At 38.6% G+C, this 22,183-nt stretch overlaps 1 protein-coding gene across 5 annotated transcripts in view; it reads right to left on the minus strand.

Moving 5' to 3' along the window:
• Window positions 1-1,258: 1,258 nt before the first annotated feature.
• The window catches only part of NNT (nicotinamide nucleotide transhydrogenase), a 95,008-nt gene continuing 74,083 nt past the window's right edge, over window positions 1,259-22,183 (minus strand). For 4 of the 5 annotated variants that reach the window (XM_045438547.1, XM_045438571.1, XM_045438554.1 and 1 more), the window contains exons 20-22: window positions 5,278-5,396; window positions 3,919-4,034; window positions 1,259-2,226 (exon numbers count right to left, since the gene is read on the minus strand). In XM_045438547.1, coding sequence (XP_045294503.1) covers window positions 2,077-2,226; window positions 3,919-4,034; window positions 5,278-5,396 — 385 coding nt within the window. In that variant the 3' untranslated portion in view covers window positions 1,259-2,076. Of the gene's footprint in view, window positions 2,227-3,918; window positions 4,035-5,277; window positions 5,397-17,399; window positions 17,482-22,183 lie in introns of those variants that run through there. The other variant, XR_006701649.1, reaches the window with a different exon arrangement.

The following is a 22,183-nucleotide window of genomic DNA, read 5'->3' on the forward strand; positions in this document are numbered from 1 at the left end:
ACTGCCTACGCGTAATTCTTTTTTTTGGTAACACACTGTGGGGTACAATGGACTTTTAAAAAAAATTATTTCCAGTTGAATATCTATACATAGTGTAACAATACAAGAATAAAAAATAAGTCATATCTTCCAGTTGTATGCCTTAGAAAAAAAAGAACAATAAAATAGGATGGATGAAAATTATTTCTGTTGATTTTAGACTTCACCATAAATAATCCAAGGTCACCAACCTTTGGGAGTATTAATTTAAGAAATTTTGTATCCAAAAAATCATTTAAATATCCTAAGCAATAAAGTAAAATAAAACCAACTGAAGCATAGTTTTTAACTCAAGTAATACAACTAGATGACAAAGGATTAGTCAGCAGCAAAGAATGAGGTCCTAAATTCTGAAAATATAGAAAAAGATTTACTACAATAACAAAAATAAATAAATCCAAGTATCATTATTTTTAGTTTAAGCTGAATCCAGGAATTATCTCATAAAAAAAAAAAAATCCAAGTTGCTGCTTTCCAGATATACCCACAAGTACTTTGGGAAAAGGGCATAAAGATACGATTTATTGTTTTCCTAGTAGAACTTTCATGATGTAATTCAGACTTGAGGTTACTAATGACCTGAGATCCATTAGCAAATTGCATTTATTACTTAAAAATTAAAAAGGAGCCTTTCCTGCTTTAAAACACATGTACACACCCACACAAACACACACAAACAGATCTTAATCTCAAGCACAGCAAAACAGAAGTTGATTACCAAACCAATAGATATTGTGAGTTATAAACTGAGTAAACATGAGCATTACAGTAAAAAATTTCACAACAGTTAATTCTTTTTCTGGTTTAGAGATAGTTTATATGTGCTTATAATTATTTCAAGAAACTTAGTACCAAATTAGTTACAGAGAGAGACAGATATTCCAAGTATTCACTCATTCATTCACCTATATACAGCTTTTGGCACAGTAGCAAAGTCACAAAGAAAATCTACACTTTTATTGCAAAAAGACATGGTCTTTACTGATGTTTAGATAAACAAAGAGGTAGCTAATAAAAAAAAGGGCCACCATTTTTCTCAAATGTCATCAATTACATAAGACCTCAAAACACATTCTGATTTGGAAAAAAAAATTCTTGCCAACAATTAAGAGAGCGAGTAATTTCATCTATTTCCCAGTGGCAAGTCTTCCCCGGATGGTAGTAACCAGCAAAACTATTCACTTGAGCCTTTTGTCACCAGAGACCATTGCTACATCTCTACGCAAACATGATGAACTCAATTTATTAGTCAAATAGCTGAATTCCATTCAAGTGCACTTAATACAGTAATACACTTTATAAATTGATTGAAATTAAAAACACCTCTGATTGGAAATGGGATTCTTAAGAATACAATACTGATTTCAAATTATATGTTTCACTGGTGTCCTGATGAAACATACAAAGCAAATGATGTCATTGTTTCCAGCATCTCTGAAAGATTACCTAGTCCCTTAAGGTATTAAAATAGAAGTGAGAAAATACATCCCTGAAATCTAGAATTGGTAGTACAGTTTGAAAAGTTGAAGCCAATTTGATATGGTTAATTCAGATCATGGTTAAATGGTAAGAGGATAGCTCAGGAGTTGACACAAGTCTCAAATTAGTAATCTTTGTTGAAAAAACATAAACGAAGGTACCTGTAACGTTTACAAGGTCAGAGTGTTCAGATCCATGTATGTAAGTCCTAAGATCCTAAAAACTTAATCTCTTAAAATATTGTTGACCATTGAGGAAGAATAAAAAAATCCAAATGGATTACATCTAAAATGAGGCTGTTCTTTCTCCTTTTATAAAATACTTTTGGAATTCATAACACAAAAAATATGCACAGAAAGACATTCAGAATTTTCAATCTTTTAAAAAAAAATTAAGGGATCTTGAAAAATATCCCTGTTTGCTTTGCATTCTTCAGTCTTCCTTCTCTTCCAAGAGCTTTGCTACAGATGTCTATCAGCTGTACAGAGTGATACTTTATTTGCCTGTTCCCACAACAGAAGAGGTGGCTTTGTCGGACAACAGCTTGGTCTTGAAAATTTACTTCTGGTAGGATTCTCTCACTTTTGCCTGCAGCGCATCACACGTCTTCTTGGCATCGCCTAGAAGCATGGCGGTGTTGGGTTTGTAGAAGATTGGATTGTCCACCGCAGCATAGCCAACACCCAGTGACCTCTTCATAACGATGACCTAAGGAGCAAAGATTAAGGGGCAAAATGAGTGTATTTAACAGACTGGGCTGGGAGGTGATAGGTATGCCCACACTGCCCTGCCCTAGCTTTAAATGAAGCATCACCACTACTAACTCCTGAGTACACAGTTTTCTAAAATACACAAGGAGTTGTTTTTTTAATGCAGGCACACATTGTATTAACTTTAATTTTTTAAATGTGCCCATACTCACATCCAAGAGAGAAAAATCTTGTTAACAATAAATAGTTTATCTATGAAACATAAGATTACAAGTGATTTTCTTCTCAGAGCTTTTCTCTATAAAGACCCTGTAACATTTTCTACTCAGAAAAATAAGCATCTTTCTCTAATGTGTTAAAGAGACCAAACTTAGTGCATAAGCTTCTAATGGGAAAATGGCATGATTCCTATTCCACCACTTTAAAGTACATCAGAAGGTTCCAGGCGCGCCTGGGTGGCTCAGTCAGTAAAGTGTCTGAATCTTGATTTCCACTCAGATCATGATCTCACAGTGGTGGGTTCAAGCACCAGGTTGGGCTCCGTGCTGACAGTACAGAGCCTGCTTGGTATTCTCTCTCTCTCTGCCCCACCCTGGCTCACTCGCACTCTCTCTTTCTCAAAATAAATAAATAAACATTAAAAAGAAAAAGAAGGTGCCAAGACAAAAGCCCAAAGAGCAATCTAGCCCATCACATGACAGAGGTAATAACTAATATTACAGTCCTACAAAGCAAAATGGAAAAAGCAAACCTGTCTCTAATATTGATGTAGTATAGTCATTGACACCTACATGGATTATGGATGGTGCTATCCTGTTAAATAGCAAGTCAGTTCTTAGGAAAATAAAAAGCCTTTCTGTGGTTGTCTAGGTAGTTTATCCAAAAATGAAAGCAGTCTAAATTTATTCACACTTCACTCAGCCTTAGTATAGTCTTCTTCAAATTCTCCAATTTGATGACGAATGCAGTAATTTTTTATCTACACATGAATAAGTGCGTATCACACTCCCATATTTTCAATGAAGAGAAACAAAATTAAAGGGAAATGTACTTACATAATTACAGAATTATGACTGTTAAAATGCAGATCTGACCTAAGGGTAGTAAAGACATGTCCCTCGAATGAGGCAGGGGAAAGGTATACGCCTTTGAGTCTCTATGACCCAGCGGTGAGCCTCCACAGAGGTGATGTGCGCGAGCAGGCCTTGCTTCCTTATGCCACGTTATGGTTTGGATTTCTAAATCACCTTTCTTCTAGACACCCCATAACAACAACAAATTCCCTTTAAAAAAATTAAATGAAAAAACATGCTCATCTTCGTATATGAAGGCAATGATACTGACTCACTGTCCCAGAGGGAAGCCATCTGCTTCACTGGACTCTATCTGGAAGTCAGCCAGACTCATTCCAAAAGCTCACAGCTCTTTTTTCAGCTGTGGCTACAGATTTTGTTAATCCATCCACATAATATCGTTTGGTTCTAATGGTGACCAGGGCATTCACTCGGGTTCTCTATTGGCCACCGAACAGACAGAAGCTGGATATAGAGAGCTAGGCCCTACGCCCACTCAAGCTCCTGCGGCTTTTAAAAGGCATCAGCGCTCCTCGCCGAGTGAACCAGGATGGCTCTGTGCGCATGTCTGAAGAGACATTTGACTATGAGAATGAAACACAAGTCTGAAACTTTACCTGCTTTGATTTCCAGACCTCGAGGACTGGCATGCCTGCAATAATAGAGTTGGGGTCTTCCTGAGCTGCTGAATTAACAGTGTCATTAGCTCCAATTACAAGGACCAAATCGGTGTCTACATAATAAAGGAAAAAAAAGAGAAAATATAAGTCTCAAATAGGCTACTTTCATTTTTTTTCAGGCAAATTATAGTGATCTGCACTTTATAACAATAGTAACAAAAGCCAACATTTATAGGATGCACACTTGTGCCAGGCACTGTACAAAGAGCTTTATCAGAGAGGGTCGGTAACTTAGCCAATGCCACACAGCTAAAAGCAGTAGGTCCTGCATGTGAACCTGAGCATGCTGACTGGAGCTTACATTATTGTGCTTTCCCTCCCCCCAGATGCATCTACCTAATCTGACTTTGCGGTTTTTTTATTATCTCAAAATGATCTTGTTGGTTATATTATTTTTGAGAAGACTGGCATTCCATTTTCAACTTTTAAAATGACCACATATGATGCTATTTGATGCCTCAAAGAAAATGGTCTAAGAGTCTGTACTGTATTAAAGCTGTGCCCATAATTCCTGGAACTGGCAGGTTTCACACAAAATTTTGCAACAGTGAAATCTCAAAGGGGGCATAAAATTAAAATGGTCCAAACTCCCTCTTTAAGGACTATAATATAAATTACCTTAGAACTTTGCCAAAAATGCCATGTGAATGTAGATACACATATAACTTCATTATTTTCCTCTAATAAACAGTATTTTTTAAGTTTACAGTGGATACTTGCCAGGGGGAACTGGTTTAACTTTAACAAACATGATCTTGGGCCAAATGTCATTAACATTCAACATCTACCCAATGACAGCCATAAAGTACAGCACCTTATCTACTGAAATCCTAGTACTTTAAAAGAAAATAGAAAACTTCTTTATTGATTATGAATCAGTACAATTAGAAGCCAGGAAAGTCTCAGACACTGGCTAGCATTATACATTAAATTAGCAACAGAAGCAATCTTATAAATGAGGAACCTGAGGCTGGGATCTAGTGCAAACAAGCGAGAATTGTGACCTAGATCCCAAAGCCAGATCTCTTCCGAGTCCCTCTGCAATGAGCTCCACTATCTCTCAAGATTTTCACCATCCCTCAAAGGCACAAAAGTACCCATGCTACTCACAAATCTGTTGTGCCTTATTCAGTACCGTCTTTCACTGCTTTCATTCCAACTGCACACCTACTAGGGGTAGGTTACTCTTCATTGGACTAGTGGGTGTTCAGAAATCCCACAATTTATGTCCTAAGACGGGCGTTGCTTTATTCAGACTAAGAATATTTAGACTTCAGCATCGCCTCTACCACTTACCTGGGAAATCATGGTTGATCTCGTCCATTTCCAGCACAATATCATATGGCACCCCAGCCTCAGCCAGCAGCACATTAAGCTGACCAGGCATCCGGCCTGCAACTGGGTGAATTCCAAACCTAGACATGAAACAAATGAACAGCTGGCCTTACTTGATGGGCCAAAATGTACAGAGACCCCAACATCACCTCCAAATCTGCACACTTTGTTCTTGGCACCTCTGCTTTTCCTGGTACTATCTGATCTCTACAGGCGGGACTAGAACTAGTCCAGATATATGATCAATCTACAAATATTGAAGTTGGAGGTTTAATATCTCAGTATACACAAATGATAACTCCTCTCAAAAAATAAGTGTAACCTTAGAACCTGACTCTTCCATATGTTTTAAGTACAAAGAATTTCCAACAACATTAATAAATAAGATCACCTTACATTTAATAAGCATTATGTTCTCTCATGATACTTTCTGATAAATCTTGAATCTTTAAAAACTTATGTAAGTCAGCCTGCAATTAAACACTTGCCATGAAAAATCAACATTATTCCATCAAAAGCTGACTTCACATTCAACTTTAACCTCTATGTTCAAAGCTGGAGAAATAAAATAGTGTCACGGACAGGAGTTAACAGCCTACAATCTTTCAGAAAACGATATGAAGCATTACTCTACATCCCAGAAGAAATGTGATAGCAACATGCTGGAGTGTTTCAAAGACAGAGTGATACACAAATCAGAGCTCCACAATTTTATTAAGGCAAAAGAAACTGAAGCATCCAGCAATTTCTTTCAACCACAACCATAATGGGATCTTTGGAGTCATTTAATCCAGCCCCTTGCCCACAGTATTGATCTCTGTCTCCTCAGCACTGGGCACAGTGCTTGACACACAGGAAGGGCTCAATAAAGAGTGAGTGAGTGAGTGAGTGAGTGAGTGAATGAGTGAATGAATCCAGCGAAGAAATGCATTTGATAGTAGTTCTTGGCAGGGATCTATCCGACTTCAGTTTAAACACTTTCAGTAACCAGAAACTTACTCCTTCCTAAGGTCTATTCCATTACTAGACAATCTCAAAAATTATATAACACAAACACACACACACACACACACACACACACACACACACACACACATTCATATTCAACCGAAGGGAACCCCTATCTCATTGCTTTCCAAGGTCTGTAGTTTTGCTCTGGAGCCATAATGAGTTTATTCCCTCTTTCATATGTGGATTCCTTTGAGCTATACTACGATGCTTACTAAGCAAAACATCCTCAATTCTTTCAATTACTCAATGCTGACAGATCCACTGCTGTCTGAGTCCCATTTCCACAATGCAATATCCAGCTCAAATCTCAGTCCCCCAAAGTGAATACAGTATGCTGGATGCAATCTAGATGCATAAGGCACAGCAAGAAAATCCCATCCTTAGACCTTTCCTTGACAATGATGCCTAAGCAGGCCTTAGCTTTTAGGGCCGCCAAAATACACTGCTGGCTCACACAAAAATCATGTCATTTAAGACACAGAAACTGCTGCCAAGTCAGGTGGAGAGGTCCTGCTGGGAACAGATTAAAGCAGCACAGGAATTGACCCCTCCCAAAAACACAGACCTGAAAAGAGCTTTCAAATGGCCATTTAATTGCCCAAATAGATGATAAGGGATTTTCCCACATCTTTAAAAGTGATAACGAAGGGGCGCCCGGGTGGCTCAGTCGGTTGAGCGTCCGTGACTTCGGCTCAGGTCATGATCTCGCGGTTTGTGGGTTCGAGCCCCGCGTCAGGCTCTGTGCTGACAGCTCAGAGCCTGGACCCTGCTTCAGATTCTGTGTCTCCCTCTCTCTCTGCTCCCCACCCCCCAACTCACACTCTGTCTCTCTCTCCTTCAAAAGTAAACAAACATTAAAAAAAATTTTTAAAGTGATAATGAAGAGTCTGAATTACTGGGGGATCTTGTAGTTGGGGGGGGGACATCAAGTGACAGGTACTCTCTCTTATCAAATTTATTTTTAATCTTAGTTTGGAGATCACTGAATGCCCCTAAATAATAATTTATGTTTATTAAAAAAACAGAAACTCCGGGCTAAAGGAAACAAAACAGTTACCCCTATGCAGTTATACAACAGATAATCATTTTATTTCTCCTCTTTTTTAAATATATTTTCCCGAATGTACACTTTTGTGGGAGAATCAAACCATGTGATTAAGGGGCTTTGGGGAAACCCCGAAGGGCTAGGAGGACAGTGAGATCAGTGAACTTGGCCCAGCCGGGATCTTCCCAGCTTCACAGTCGCTGAAAGGAGGAGAATGTACACTTTTTATGGTGGGAAAAATTAACTTCATTTAAAATAACTTAATACTTCATGCTATTATATTGTAACACCATTTACAAATGATTTCTCATATATTATTCCATTCTATCCCTAATCATCTTTAAAATTCTCCATCCAGAATTAGAACACTGGGGCGCCTGAATGGCTCAGTCAGTTGAGTGCCCAACTCTTGATTTTGGCTCAGATCAGGACACCAGGGTCGTGAGATCGACCACCGCATCGGGCTGCACGCTGAGTGTGGAACCTGCTGAAGATTCTCTCTCTCTCTCCCCCCACCCCCACTCACCCCCAACTCATGTACTCACTCTCTCTCTCTCTAAAATAAAAGAATTAAAATAAAACAAAAAGAATTAGAACGTAAGAGCAAGTGATTCAAACCCAGTCCTTCGTTAAATAAGCAGAGCTTCAGAGCTTTACCCATACACCTAACAGAAAGCAGCAAGAATGTAGTAAGGGGGGCTGTTGGTATATATTCTGGCACAACGGCCGATGCTGGCTCTTCCTGATGTGCTATGCAGTTTGTATAAATTTTTAGTAAATAGTTACAGCTGGGATTCAAACTCAGGTCTTTCTGCCTCAAGAGTCTGAACTTTTAGCTCTATACATTATAGTAGTATAAGGGAGATATATATTTGAGAGGTATTTTGTTTAGTTGACAGCTCAGGTTTTACTAGTTATGTTGCTGCTAGGCAGGTTACTTAAGGACTCTCACTGTCTCAGTTTTCCCAGAGTAGTAACCGGCTGTTACTATCAGCCCATATCCTGCCAAGGGCTATATAAAACTGTGTAGAAACGGTTTGAGAAATACTTATTATTCTCTGCTTGGATGGGTAAAAAAAGGAGTTCCAAAAATCCAATTCGCAGTGTTCTTTGAGAATAATTGAGAGCCCAGAAAGTTTCAACAGTGCTACAAGCTATAAAATAGAAAAAAAAAAAAAAAATTAAATATCTGCATGAACAAACAGACACAGAAGAAAAATATGTCTCAGAAGAAAAATATGTCTCATCTATTTCAACTACTTCATCACCTTTCCCCTCAGTGGGATAGCTGTAGTTTTGTTCTAGCGAAAATAAAATTAAGGGCAGTCATTGTTTCACTCCAGTCATTAGTTCACCCTAGACCATGCTCACCACCTCATAGCGTTTTAAGTTCTTCCACCACAAATTCTCCTGTCATTTTGGGGACTGTAACACTTCAACACCTGAGAAAAAATTTTAAATGTTCTCTAAAAACAAGATTCCTTTCTTTTTAGGTTCAAAAAATGTGTCTCTATTTATTGAGAGAGAGAGGGAGAGGGAGAGAGAGAGGGAGAGGGAGAGGGAGGGAGTGCATGGGCAGAGGAGGGGCAGAGAGAGAGAGGGAGAGAGACTCCCACACAGGCTCCACACTGTCAGCACAGAGCCCAATGGGGAGCACGGAGTCCCACATGACCCCATGAAGTCACTACCTGAGCCTAATTCAAGAGTCAGACACTGAACTAAGTCACCCAGGTGCCCCAATTGCTTTCTTTTTAAACTAGACATTGCTATCTTAATGTCATAGTCTATATCAAACCAAAGTTTTCAATCACTCCTGAAAACAAAAGAAATAAGGCAAAATACTGACAATTTAGGCTCCCACTCTTCATGTGGTAATGCAAGCTGTCTTCAGCACTGCAGCTGTTTTCAAATTGCCTCAGAGAAAACACTTCTGCAGGGGTAAGTGGACTCTCTGGTTAAGGTAACTTCTTTAAGATTTTAGTGTTTTTTTTTTTTATAGTGGCAATAACATAAAACATTTGGAAAAAAAAAATCTCCAGGAACCAAAGTATATGCTCAATAAATCAGACTTATTATTGAGACTAAGACTCAAATATGAACATAAATATCATTTTAGTACTTTAGTAACAATATAGTACTTTAGGGGTGGCTGGTTGGCTCAGTTAGTAGAGCATGTAATCTTGATCTCAGGGTCATGAGTTTGAGCTGCAAGTTGGGTGTGGAGCCCCCGAAGGGAGGGGAGGGGAGGGGAGGGGAGGGGAGGGGAGGGGAGGAAAGGAAGGAAGAGAAAGAAAGAAAGAAAGAAAGAAAGAAAGAAAGAAAGAAAGAAAAAGAAAAAAGAAAGAAAAGAAAAGAAAAGAAAAGAAAAGAAAAGAAAAGAAAAGAAAAGAAAAGAAAAGAATATAGACTTTTCCAGCTTCTGGAGGCTGTTCCCATTCCCTGGCTTATCACTCCATCCCTCTGACTTCTGCTTCCATTATAACATCTCCTTCCCTGACTCTGACCCTCTTCTCTCTCTTATGACAACCTTAGTGATCACATGGGCCCACATGAATAATCCAAGATAGTCTCCCCATCTTAAAATCCTTGCCTTAAATCTACAAAGTCCCTTTTGCCATGTGAAGTAACATGTTCACAGGTTTGGGGGATTAAAGTGGACATCTTTGGGGGTGACTGGGAGGCTCAGTTCGTTGAGTGTCTGACTTCAGCTCAGGTCATGATCTCACAGTTCGTGAGTTCAAGTCCCACAACTGGCTCTCTGCTGTCATCATGGAGCCTGCTTCAGATCCTCTGTACCCCTCTCTCCCTGCCCCTCCCCCACTCATATTTTCTCTCTCTCTGTATCTCTCTCAAAAATAAACAAACATTTTTTAAAAAACTTAATAAAAAAAAGAAAAACAAGTGGACATCTTTAGGGCCTTTATTCAGCCTACCACAAACTTCCTTTCTAGTCCTAAAATTCCAGGAACTAGGGTTTCTATTTTAGCTGAAAAGTCAATATATACAGTATGTAAATTACTTTTGGATTTCAATTCTGTATCCTTTCTTTATTCTAGTAATTTTATTGTTTTTAATAAAACAATAGTAATTAATTTGTTTTTAATACTGCCCTTGCTTATCTTTAAATTAATCCATCTAGCTATCATCTTTATGCTTTAACTGACATGTCTTGGGCCAGATTAGAAATCAAAGACCTCTAAATGTATTTGTTGTTATTGTAATTTTTAATTAGCTACAGACTGCATAAAGACATTATTTCTGTTGAGCTAGTTGTGAAGGGTAAACAATCACAAAGCTAATCAATATGTTATGCTAAATATCCCAAACGATAGATCATTTTATATCTGTTAGCATAATAATTTATTATACCAAACCTTAAGACTCTAAGGTTGGAGAAAAACACATGCAAGGCTCTAACAAGAAAATGCCAGTGTTTTGAGAGAAATAACAGAACACACTAAATTTTTAGAAATATATTATGTGCACACTGAAAAGTCAATGTGAGTTTATAACAATTCTGGCCCATACAACTGACTAATCTCCAAAGTCAGTATTAAAGTTAATTATACCAGACAATGGTTTGGCCATAACCAGCAATTTCCAGGAACTGATGGACAATGCTCATTAATGTTCCACCATCATACGAAGAATATCCAGAATTTCAAAATGCAAAGCCTACTAGCCTTTTAGTTCTTTCCTCTGAGCCATGAAAATTATCTTTATTGTACACATGCTTAAAGCAGAATTAGCTGTGCCTGTCTACAAGATTCTACAGAAGGAAAATAAATACTACAATGAAATCACAAAGATCTGCCAAGGTGCCTCAGTGGCTCAGTTGGTTAAGCATTTGACTCTTGATTTCAGCTTGGGTCATAATCTTGTGGTTCGTGGGTTCAAGCCCTGTGTCGGGCTCTGCGCTGGCAGTGTGAAGTCTGCTTGGGATTCTCTCTCTGACTCTCTCTCTCTCTCCCCCACCTCTGCTCCCTCTCTCTCTAACTAAACATTAAAAAAAAAAAAAAAAAAAAAAAGATATTCCATGTTCCCAGAACTTTTTCTTTATGCATCTCCTCCTTACGATGCACTGCATCATAGTAACTGGTTGACATGACTGTGCCCTCCAAACTGGGCACAACATGAGCACAGGAACCGTGTCTTATCTGTCAGTTCCCACAGCACCTGGCACTCCTTATAGGGATTCCAAGAGAGGGAGGGAAGGAAAGGGTTTTAAGAAACACAGTGTGCCCAGTAAGGTACACGGACTCATACATTTTTATGTCTCTTTTTAGAGAAAAAATTTAGGGAAGTGGCAAGAAACAGCAGTTAAAAGCTGTAGAGTGCCACTGCCTGGATTCACAGCATTTGGGCAGTTTGGTCTGTATGCCTCACGCGTCCTCTGTGTGCAATGGGATTGATAATAAAACCTCTTCAGAGGAGCATTGTGAGATTTAAGTGAGATAGTTCACATAAAGAGTTTTTTATACAAAGTATTTTAGACCAATGCCAAGCACAATAAGCCTTTAATAAATTAAGCTGCAATTATAAAATTCTATTCCAATACATTTCTGTAATATAAATGCTCTCTGTATTTTTCACACAAATACACATTTTACTGATCACTTATATAAAAATTAATACACATTTTTTTTCATTAAAACAAATGTTAGTTTGATGTCAACATGTTTTGGTTGGTTTTCTAATTTTTACCTTGAAATTCTAGTAAATATCAGCATAGTCCAATAAAAGCCAGAAGTTCTTTGTATTCACAACTACATCAAAAGACTAGAGAAATTATGTAGTCAAAATAGACGAAGGCTAGTAATTGTGAATACTGCACTCACTGGGAACTTGGTCATAACTAATGTTCAAATACATACTTATTTGATAAAGTCGAATTTTAAAAGGCTATACATAATCCTTCCACCGATACTATTAGGCAAAAAAGCATTGTTTCCTCAACTGACAGATACAACAAATGTTATTAAGTCAGGATAATCTCTTCGATTATCTTGAAGCAAGAAAAATTTGAACATTTCTTGCTGTTTTCCTCTCTCAAATATGAAAATGATAGCCTTTTGCAAAACATTATAGAATAAAAACTAAGGCCTCAGTTCCTGATTAAAGACAGACCCAGGCACAGTTCAAAACCAGTGAAATGATCTACTCAAATAAATCAACCTGATCTTCAGAGCCTTTTAAACTAACCAAGAAAGAATAAAAACAAGTAAGAGGGTATACAAGGGCTATTTGTAAATATTGCGTGACCTGGATAGAACTTGGTAAAAATGCAATTCAAAAGACACCCTATTTCTTAAACCTTTTTTATAGCACATGATGATATAAAGCCTATTCTTACACTTTTCGCAACTTCACGTTAGATTTTAGACACCACATGTTCCAAAGGGGACACAACAATGTTTACTCCCATGATTGTGGGTCATGGAGACAATATGTCCTGACCAGGGTGCGTTACAGCAGTTGGTTCTTGGACATGTGGGACTAGTAAAGAGTATAAAACATTCACCACATGGATCTTACCACAACCGTTCAAATTAACTACATTTTCCTTCTTGCATTATGAAAATATCCAGATTTAGTTCAGCAATAAAACATGAAGAAGAGTCAAGTATCCCAACTGAACAATAAGACAAAGAAACTACAGAGACAACTGGGCCTCATCCTACAGTATTGAGTGTTTTCCCCATTTTACGACCTCTTACTATTTATTATAAATATTGCAAAATCTCTTCAGATTTAAAAAAAAAATCTTTTTACAACCTGCAACAATTTGGTTATACATTTTGCCAGTCACTGTGCAAAATGTTTTCATACTCAAGATGTTCAAATGGGTAATTTCCTTTCTTTCATTGTGTTTTATTATTTAATAGAATTTATTGTCAAATTGGCTAACATACAGTATGTACAGTGTGCTCTTGGTTTTGGCGGTAGATTCCCGTGGTTCATCACTTACATACAACACCCAGTGCTCATCCCAACAAGTGCCCTCCTCAATGCCTAGTACCCATTTTAGCCTCTCCCCCACATCCGATCAACTCTCAATTTGTTCTATGTATTTAAGAGTCTCTTCTGGTTTGCCTCCCTCCCTCTCTATTTTTTCCCCTTTCCTTCCCCCATGACCTTCTGTTAAGTTTCTCAAGTTACACATGAGTGAAAACATATGATATCTGTCTTTCACGGACTTATTTCACTTAGCATAATACCCCCCAGCTCCATCCACGTTGCTGCAAATAGCATGATTTCACTCTTTCTCATTGGCAAGTAGTATTCCATTGCATATATAAACCACATCTTCTTTAACCATTCATCAGTTGATGGACATTTAGGCTCTTTCCATAATTTGGCTATTGTTGAAAGTGCACTGGGGTACATGTGCCCTTATGCATCAGCATTCCTGTATCTTTTGGGTAAATTCCTAGTAGTGCTATTACTGGGTTGTAGGGTAGTTCTATTTTTAATTTTTTGAGGAACCTCCACACTGGCTTCCAGAGCAGCTGTACCAGTCTGCATTCCCACCAACAGTGCAGGGGGGTTCCCATTTCTCCACATCCTCGCCAGCATCTGTAGTTTCCTGATTTGTTCATTTTGGCCACTCTGACTGGTGTGAGGTGATATCTGAGTGTGGTTTTGATTTGTATTTCCCTGATGATGAGTGATGTTGAACATCTTTTCATGTGTCTGTTTGCCATCCGGACGTCTTCTCTGGAAAAGTGTCTGTTCGTGTCTTCTGCCCAATTCTTCACTGGATCATTTGTTTTTCGGGTTTGAGTTTTGTACGTTCTTTATAGATTTTGGATACTAACCCTTTATCTGATATGTCATTTGCAAATACTTTTCCCATTCCGTCGGCTGCCTTTTAGTTTTGTTGATTGTTTCCTTTGCAGTGCAGAAACTTTTTATCTTGATGAGGTCCCAATAGGTCATTTTTGTTTTTAATTCCCTTGCCTTTGGAGATGTGTCGAGCAAAAAATTGCTGTAACTGGGGTCAAAGAGGTTGTTGCCTGTTTCTCCTCTAGGGTTTTGATGGCTTCCTGCCTCACATTTAGGTTTTTCATCCATTTTGAGTTTGTTTTTGTGTGGTGTAAGAAAGTGTCCTAGTTTCAGTCTTTTACATGTTGCTGTCCAGTTCTCCCAGCACCATTTGCTAAAGAGACTGTCTTTTTTTCCATTGGATACTCTTTCCTGCGTTGTCAAAGATTAGTTGGCCATACATTTGTCGGTCCAATTCTGGGTTCTCTATTCTATTCCATTTGTCTATGTGTCTGTTTTTGTGCCAATACTATACTGTCTTGATGATTACAGCTTTGTAGTTCTTTTACTGTGTTTTATATTTTTAAATTATAGACTGCATTTGGGAATTCTGCCTTCCCAATACCATCATCCCACAATTTTCCTAAATATGTTATTCTAAGCTCCTAGGAAGTTCACAAATTAATGAGAAAAAAGACATAACATGGGGAAATTTTTTTAAAGTTTCATTTGTTGGAAGCCTATTTCTTCTTTTTTAGCCATAAATATTTATAAATCAATAAAACCTTTCGAGTTAAAATAGAGGGCTGGGGAGCAGGCTGTGGATGGCTGTCGCTTGCTAGTCAGCACTGGGGCCGGGCTGTGGGACAAGCTGTGGACCTCACCCCTCTGTCCTGAGGCCACTTCTCCCTCTTGGGGTTGCAGGTGAGACGGAGTCACAATTTCCACACTCAGAACCAATTGTTGGGAGTCAGTTCACCATTTTTTTTCCTCATTCCCCTACCTTGGGATTTCTCAGATATTTGTCATTTATCATCCAAAGATCTCCAGTAAAAGAATTTTTTCAAGGGCGCTAATGATGATGATATTTCTCAGGGAGAACGCCATTCAACTCCCTGAACAAGAATGTCTTGGTCTGTTTAGGCTGCTATAACAAAATACTTTAAACCGGGTGGCTGAGTTCTGGAGGCTGAGAAATGTCGGATCAAGGCGCTGAGAGATTTCTGCAGCGGTCTGGAACTGAACCTGTAATAATCTCTGAGCAAGGGAAGCCTTAAGGCAGTGGGATAAAATCTTCAAAGACTGGAGAGAAAAGAACTGTCATCATGGAATTTTAAGGTATACAAAATGAAAGAAAATCTACCATTAACCTCTCACTAAAGAACATTTAAAAGATATGTTTCAGGGTGCCTGAGTGGCTCAGACAGTTAAGCTTCCGACTCTTGATTTTGGCTAAGGTCATGATCTCACAGTTGAGATCAAGCTGCATGTTGGGCTCTGTGCTGACAGCATGGAGCCTGCTTGGGCCCCTTCCCCACGCTTGCTCTCTCTCTCAAAATGGATAAAAAAAAAAAAAAAAAACTTAAAAAAATTTAAAGATATGTTTCATATGGTCTCTCTGACTTATTTCACTTAGCATAATACTCTCTAGCTCCATCCATGTTGTTGCAAATGGCAAGATTTCATTCTTTTTGATAGCTGAGTAGTATTCCGTTGTGTAAACATACCACATCTTCTTTACCTATTCATCAGTCGATGGCCATTTGGACTGTTTCCGTAAGTTGGCTATTGTAGATAATGCTACAATGAGCACTGGGGTGCATATAAACCTCTGAGTTAGTATTTTTGTGTTCTTTGGGTAAACGCCTAGTGGTGAAATTGCTGGACCATAGGGTAGTTCTACTTTTGACTTTTTGAGGAGACTCCCCTGTTTTCCAGAGTGGCTGCACTAGTGTTCATTCCCACCAACAGTATAAGGGGGATCTCCCCTTCTCCACATCCTCACCAACACCTGTTGTTTGTATTGTTGATTTTAGCCAAGCTGACAGGTGCGAGGTGGTATCTCATCATAATTTTGATTTGTATTTCCCTGATGATGAGTGATGTTGAGCATGCTTTCATGCATCTGTTGGCCATCCGTATATCTTTGGGAAAATGTCTATTCATGTCTTCTGCCCATTCCTTAACCGGATCATTTCATTTTTTGGGTGGTGAGCTTTATGATTTCTTTATATATTTTGGATACTAACCAAAACGGTCTCTTAACTATAGGAAATTGATGGTTACCAGAGGGGAGGCGGGTGGAGGGATGGGTTAAATAGGTGATGGGGCTTAAGGAGTATACTTGTGATAAGCACCGGGTGTTGTATGGAATTGTACACCTGAAACTAATACAATACTGTGTTAACTGGAATTCAAATAACAACTTAAAAAAGAAATTTAAAAAAAAGAGTTAAAATAAACCTTACAGATTCTCTAATCCAACTACTTCCTCAGGCAGGCCTCCTTTATCTAGAATTACATCGAATACGTGTGCACTATACTGCGTCACAGAGCAGGCTGGGAGCTGCACTGCAGGTGCAACACACAGTCCCTGGTGGCAACACACACCTTAAGGACTTTTGTATTCTATGTTTGCACACGGCAGTGCTCCATTCTGGGGAGGGTCCATGAAGGTAACAGAAGGATCTGTTACTACATTCAATTACTTTCATAATGTAATTGTGCATTTCACCTGTGAAAAATATGCTGGGATCTGAAAGGGCAGGTTTCTTTGGTTTATCACATTCTGATCAGAACTTCTGACTGACAGCTACAAGTCACTGGCGAGAAGCACAAGGAAAAGTGGCATTTTTTGTTTGTCTGTTTGTTTGTTTTAAAAAGTAACTGCACTAAATGCAGTGGAGAATAAAACCTTCTAAAACATGAAGCGGGGTAAATGTAACACACACCGTCCTTACTGGTGAAAAGGCTAGGACCAGCTGGGCAAGGTTAGCTTATCCATCTGAATAGAAGCAGATTAATGAAGTGGGACAAAATCTTCCTTGCCACCCTCAAAAACGGACTGATGGGAAAAGCTGTGGAATCAACTTTCTGGCAAGGCTTCTTAGGCCAAAGGATAGACACCCGCCTCTCGAAAATTGTGAAAGCCCTTCGAAGCAGCGCTTCAGACAAACTCACTTGTACAATTCTGAATGAAAAAAAAATGTTCATTTAATTTCCTAGGACTTTCCAATAGCCAGAACTAGAGAACATTATGTACCTTTCATTCTTTTTTTGAAGGCAAATAAGGGCTGAACTGCTACTCGGGTCTGAAATCTGGTGTTCATCTATGGCCTTCCCTTCTGGAGGAAAAAAAATTATGAATGTTAAAGAGCTTACAAAAATGTCTCAGGGGCACAATTTTTCCAAGACAGAATAACAGAACCTGTCCTATGACTGTGAATGAGAAAATGTTTGACAGAAGGCTATGGTCACGTTTTCCATTTGTGCAAGTGCCCGGTGATGCTGAGGTCCAGCCAAAGAATGAGAAGTCATCTAAAGAGGATCAGGTCAGGGGCACCTGGATGGCTCAGTCGGTTAAACGCCTGACTTCGGCTCAGGTCATGATCTCGTGGTTGATGGGTTCCAGCCCCGCATCAGGTTCTATGCTGACAGCTCAGAGCCTGGAGCCTGCTTCTCCAGGGAGGGATTCTGTGTCTCCCTCTCTTTCTTCTCCTTCCCCGCTTGTACTCAGTCTCTCTCTCTCTCTCTCTCAAAAAAATTAACATTAAAAAAAATTTTTTTTTAAAAAGAGGATCAGGTCAGACGACAATGCAAACATCAATGCAGTCTTCTGCAGAACTGCGTCACACTACCCTTTCCACTCTGAGGATGTTTTTATAGATTGTGCCCAAATCTGGCTTTTCCATCACTAAACCAAATCCAGCAACCAAGCCCAGAATAGAAACGGTATGACTACTGACACGCTTTCTATTTCAAAATAACCAACAAGACCATGAAGAGTGATATCAGAGGAAAAAAACAAAATTCTATTTTTCACTAATGTTCTAAAATATTATATTCCAGCACATTACAGAGACTTGGTAAGAATTATACATAATTTTATCTTCCTGTCTGAATAACTATAATGATGTTGCAGAACGGCTGTTGGAAGGCAATAGCCAGTGAGCACCATAAAATGGAAATTGTCAGCAAGATAGTGAAGAACTGGAACATGAAATGAGAAAAGGGCTTTTATTTATTTATACTCCGCCATGTTTACATGAACCTCATTGAAGAACATCGGCTCAAAGAGTTTATTATGACTAATACTAGAACAAGAAGCCAAAAACCACCCTGATGGTCAGAGGCACCAGTTTCATGAGCAGCAAAAGTTTCTCCCTCAGACCACCAGAATGCCCGTGACAAACGTGTCCAAGAAATGAGTCCTACAAGGGTATGGCAGAGCCTTTACAAAATACCCAAATCACAGGCTTTCTTTCCACCACACCAATATGCTGTGAACAATACAAATAGAAGGCCAAAGGTGGTCTGGCCAACAGTCAACCCGCGAGGAACAGGGTCGCTTTTTAGGAGCACAACTGACACCTCTGATCTGAGAAATTACTGGCAATTCTATACAATAGGCTGAACACAGACGTGAGTGAATGTACATACTTTCTTTGGTTTTCCTCCCTTCTACCAAAAGTTTCGTTCATATGACTAATTACACAAATAACTCCCATCACACCCACCTTCCTGGCCACTATGTTTTTCAAAAAGGCAGGCTCGGAGCAAAGTGCAAAGAAATAACACCATATTCTTTCAGAAAACTTGAAGCACTGGCTAATTCATCACCTAGTAGTACCAGCTGTAACTCCGAAATTCTGATACAATTTTCTATGCTACAGCTGTTTGTCATCATTTCAGCTGCATCTGAACTGAAGACACAATGGGGCTGTAAGTGTCTCCAAGTCAGAATCTTCAAGCCTATGATATAACCTCCCCGTGAATGTACATTTCACTGTGAATATGCAGAATTTTCATCCGTGTACTCAAGGACCTATTCTCAGGACCTAGAACGGTGCCTGGCACCAAACACTATATAACTAACTATCTGTTCAGTGAATGGTCATTAACATGAATAGTCATGTCTAAAAAGAATGTATTGCAAGTTGTCGCTGAAATGCTAAATAAAATGTCTTCTTTCGTTACTCAAATTTCGGAATATTTTATCAGGCCTAATTAATATCTATTCTCTTCAGAAGCATGTGCCTTTATTACCTTATAAATCTGAATGTCCTATCTCTTCCTGCATCCCAATACATAACAAATCCAAGAAGGCTGAACTCTGTTTACTTGAATTATATGTAATCCATGAAAAACAAGAAAATCCAGTTAGACTGACAAAATATTTCATCTTCAACTATCTTCAAAGAACGGATTCCTTAGCAAAAAATAACATATATTTAAACCGATAGCCATGCCACACGAGACTGTAAAGCACTATTAAACCGCAAATACCAATGGCAGCTAGATGTGTTTAGACAGAGAATGAAAAAGATTAAATGTTTTTAAAAACCTGCAAAAAATTCATGTTCTGAGTAGCACAAGAGGTTTCAAACGTCCCCTGGTTAATTACCTACTCCTCTCCTCTGCATTCTGATCCTCCTTCCACTCTACTTTTCCTAGCATACTATCACATTAAATGGAATTCATTCATGGATTCATTTGTGTACAGATTTGTTTTCCTCATAACTATAAGCATTTGAGAGTGGGAATTGGGCTTATGCACCCTTGAATCCCAATCCCTAGTATAAATTTCTACCAACAAATTATTAACAGGAAGATGTAGTTGAACATTAATAGGAAAGCAATACATAATATCAGTCAGTAAATCAGAGAAACTGAAAGGTGGTTTCACAAATTCAAAAGACTTCTGTGGTGAGCCAAGCAATAAGGCTTTCTGAAAAGAAAATCCAGCAGTGATTAATTGCAAACAGAAAAAAATTACACCTCTTTCTAAGAATTACTCACTGGGAACACTATCTCTGCTTTATAATGAAAAGCCCATCGTATTGATCCAAAGATTGGGAAATAAAGGGAAAAAAAAAAATGTCTACATTTTTGTAGCGCAAGATTTTGGTAATAAAATGCTTTTAGAGATCAAGCAGAGGTTAGGGAAGCTATAGAGGTGTTCTGGCCAACTGGGAAGCAACAATGTACTGGCCACTAGAGAAAGTCTAAGTCAGTGAACATTCATGCCGTTCGGAAAGGAGCTCTTGTCATGAAATGTCATGCGCTGCATTATGCAATCTCAGCTCCCGGTGAGTATGTTATGACTGTAGCCAAAGGAAAGGAAAACAGGAGTGTCTCTAAATCAATCATGGGCCATGAAGCCAGACAGACTGTATGACAGATGCAATTTTTCTTGGCACCACTTGGGCATAACTAATTGATGACAATCGTATGTCCTCACTGGCACATTTCCATGGGGTATGTGTGCGAATATGTCACCACATCTGGATGCTAGGCATGCTGGGGTCCTGAGGCACAAAGATCTACTGACACCAGAGGCCCAGCAGCTGTGCTCAATGAACACCGTGGGAGCTCCACAGAGTGATGAAAGGACGAAATTACTGCTAACTGTAAATACAGATTTATTTCATTAAAATACGAGGTAATGCTGCAGCCATCTCATGCAAACAGACATTTGTCTCCTAAAAAAAAAAAAAAAAAAGAAGAAGAAGAAGAAGAAAGCCAGCATCTACAGATAGACATATTCCTAACTTCATCAAGAAAATCTGCATTTCTCCCAGGAAAAGATGATAATACACATGAGACAAAATCAACAATTTCTATGACTCCTTTTCAGTTAAAAAAAAAAAAAAAAACCCACTCAGAAACTAGAAAGGAAAAATAGGATAATCCACTGTCACTGTGTTAGCAAGAACACTTTGCTTCCATTTAACTCAAATATGAGATTTGCATATGAAGCCCATGGTGAAAATTCAACAGATCACAGTAAAAAACTGAACTCTCTCAGTAAAACGACGGAACTCTCTCTCACATAAAGTCTGATATTCTGTTCAGAAAATTACTTCAATAAAACACAAATTATAACTGAGAAACTATTCATATATGTTTAATTAAATATCTCCCATAAATCTTAAGTAATTACTTTTCCCATGCAGTCTAACAGAAATCAGCCTAAAACAACAATTTTTGTTATGTCCTCATGGATCAAAATCACATTTTAATTAGGTCAGAAACCGAAATTTCATTTGTCTCATCCTTTTTATTATCATTTTTTCCATCCCTCTTAGTCCTCTCCCCTCACATCCTGCTTCTGTCAAACTACCCTATAGTCACAATGCTCCCCAACTTTGCATCCACCTCACCCTGGACTGATTTTCCAAGCTGTCTGGTTAATATAGGCTGGTCCGTGGGTAATAATGGAGGTATGTCAAATTAATCATCCCTTCCCAAAGGAGAACTAAGACAGGAAAGCTATCTTTCTCTACTTCATTAGGATTGCCACTCACGTCCTAAACATTTGTGGTGATAGAAGGCATTACTAATACGTTAGACTTCTCACATGTGGACTGAATAAAAGGGAAACAATTTCTTTTTAGGAAAATCATAAAACATTCTTTAACACATCCATTCCTTGTGTAGGTCTGCAAATGCCTTAAGTGGCAAACGTATGACTGAAAGGGCGGCCCTGTACAATACCGGATAAGAAGATGGGAATCAGTGACCAAAATGAGATTTCATATGTGAAAATCAAAAAACAAAGCCAGTGATTTTTCTCATCTTTGATTTTCAATTCCTCGAAGATTATACTAAACATGGTAACATCTACATCACAGAAAAGCTGGTCCTACCACAAAATAGTATTTTGACTCTCTGTATTTGAAAAACACAGACTAACTATGGATTGCAGGAAGGCAGAGAGTGGGGAAGGAGGGAAGGAGGGAAGGAAGGAAGGAAGGAAGGAAGGAAGGAAGGAAGGAAGGAAGGAAAATGTAGCTGATGCTAAAATGTTAGATTCCCTTCTATCAT

This window comes from Leopardus geoffroyi, chromosome A1 (genome assembly GCF_018350155.1).
Source record: "Leopardus geoffroyi isolate Oge1 chromosome A1, O.geoffroyi_Oge1_pat1.0, whole genome shotgun sequence".
NCBI lineage: Eukaryota > Metazoa > Chordata > Mammalia > Carnivora > Felidae > Leopardus > Leopardus geoffroyi.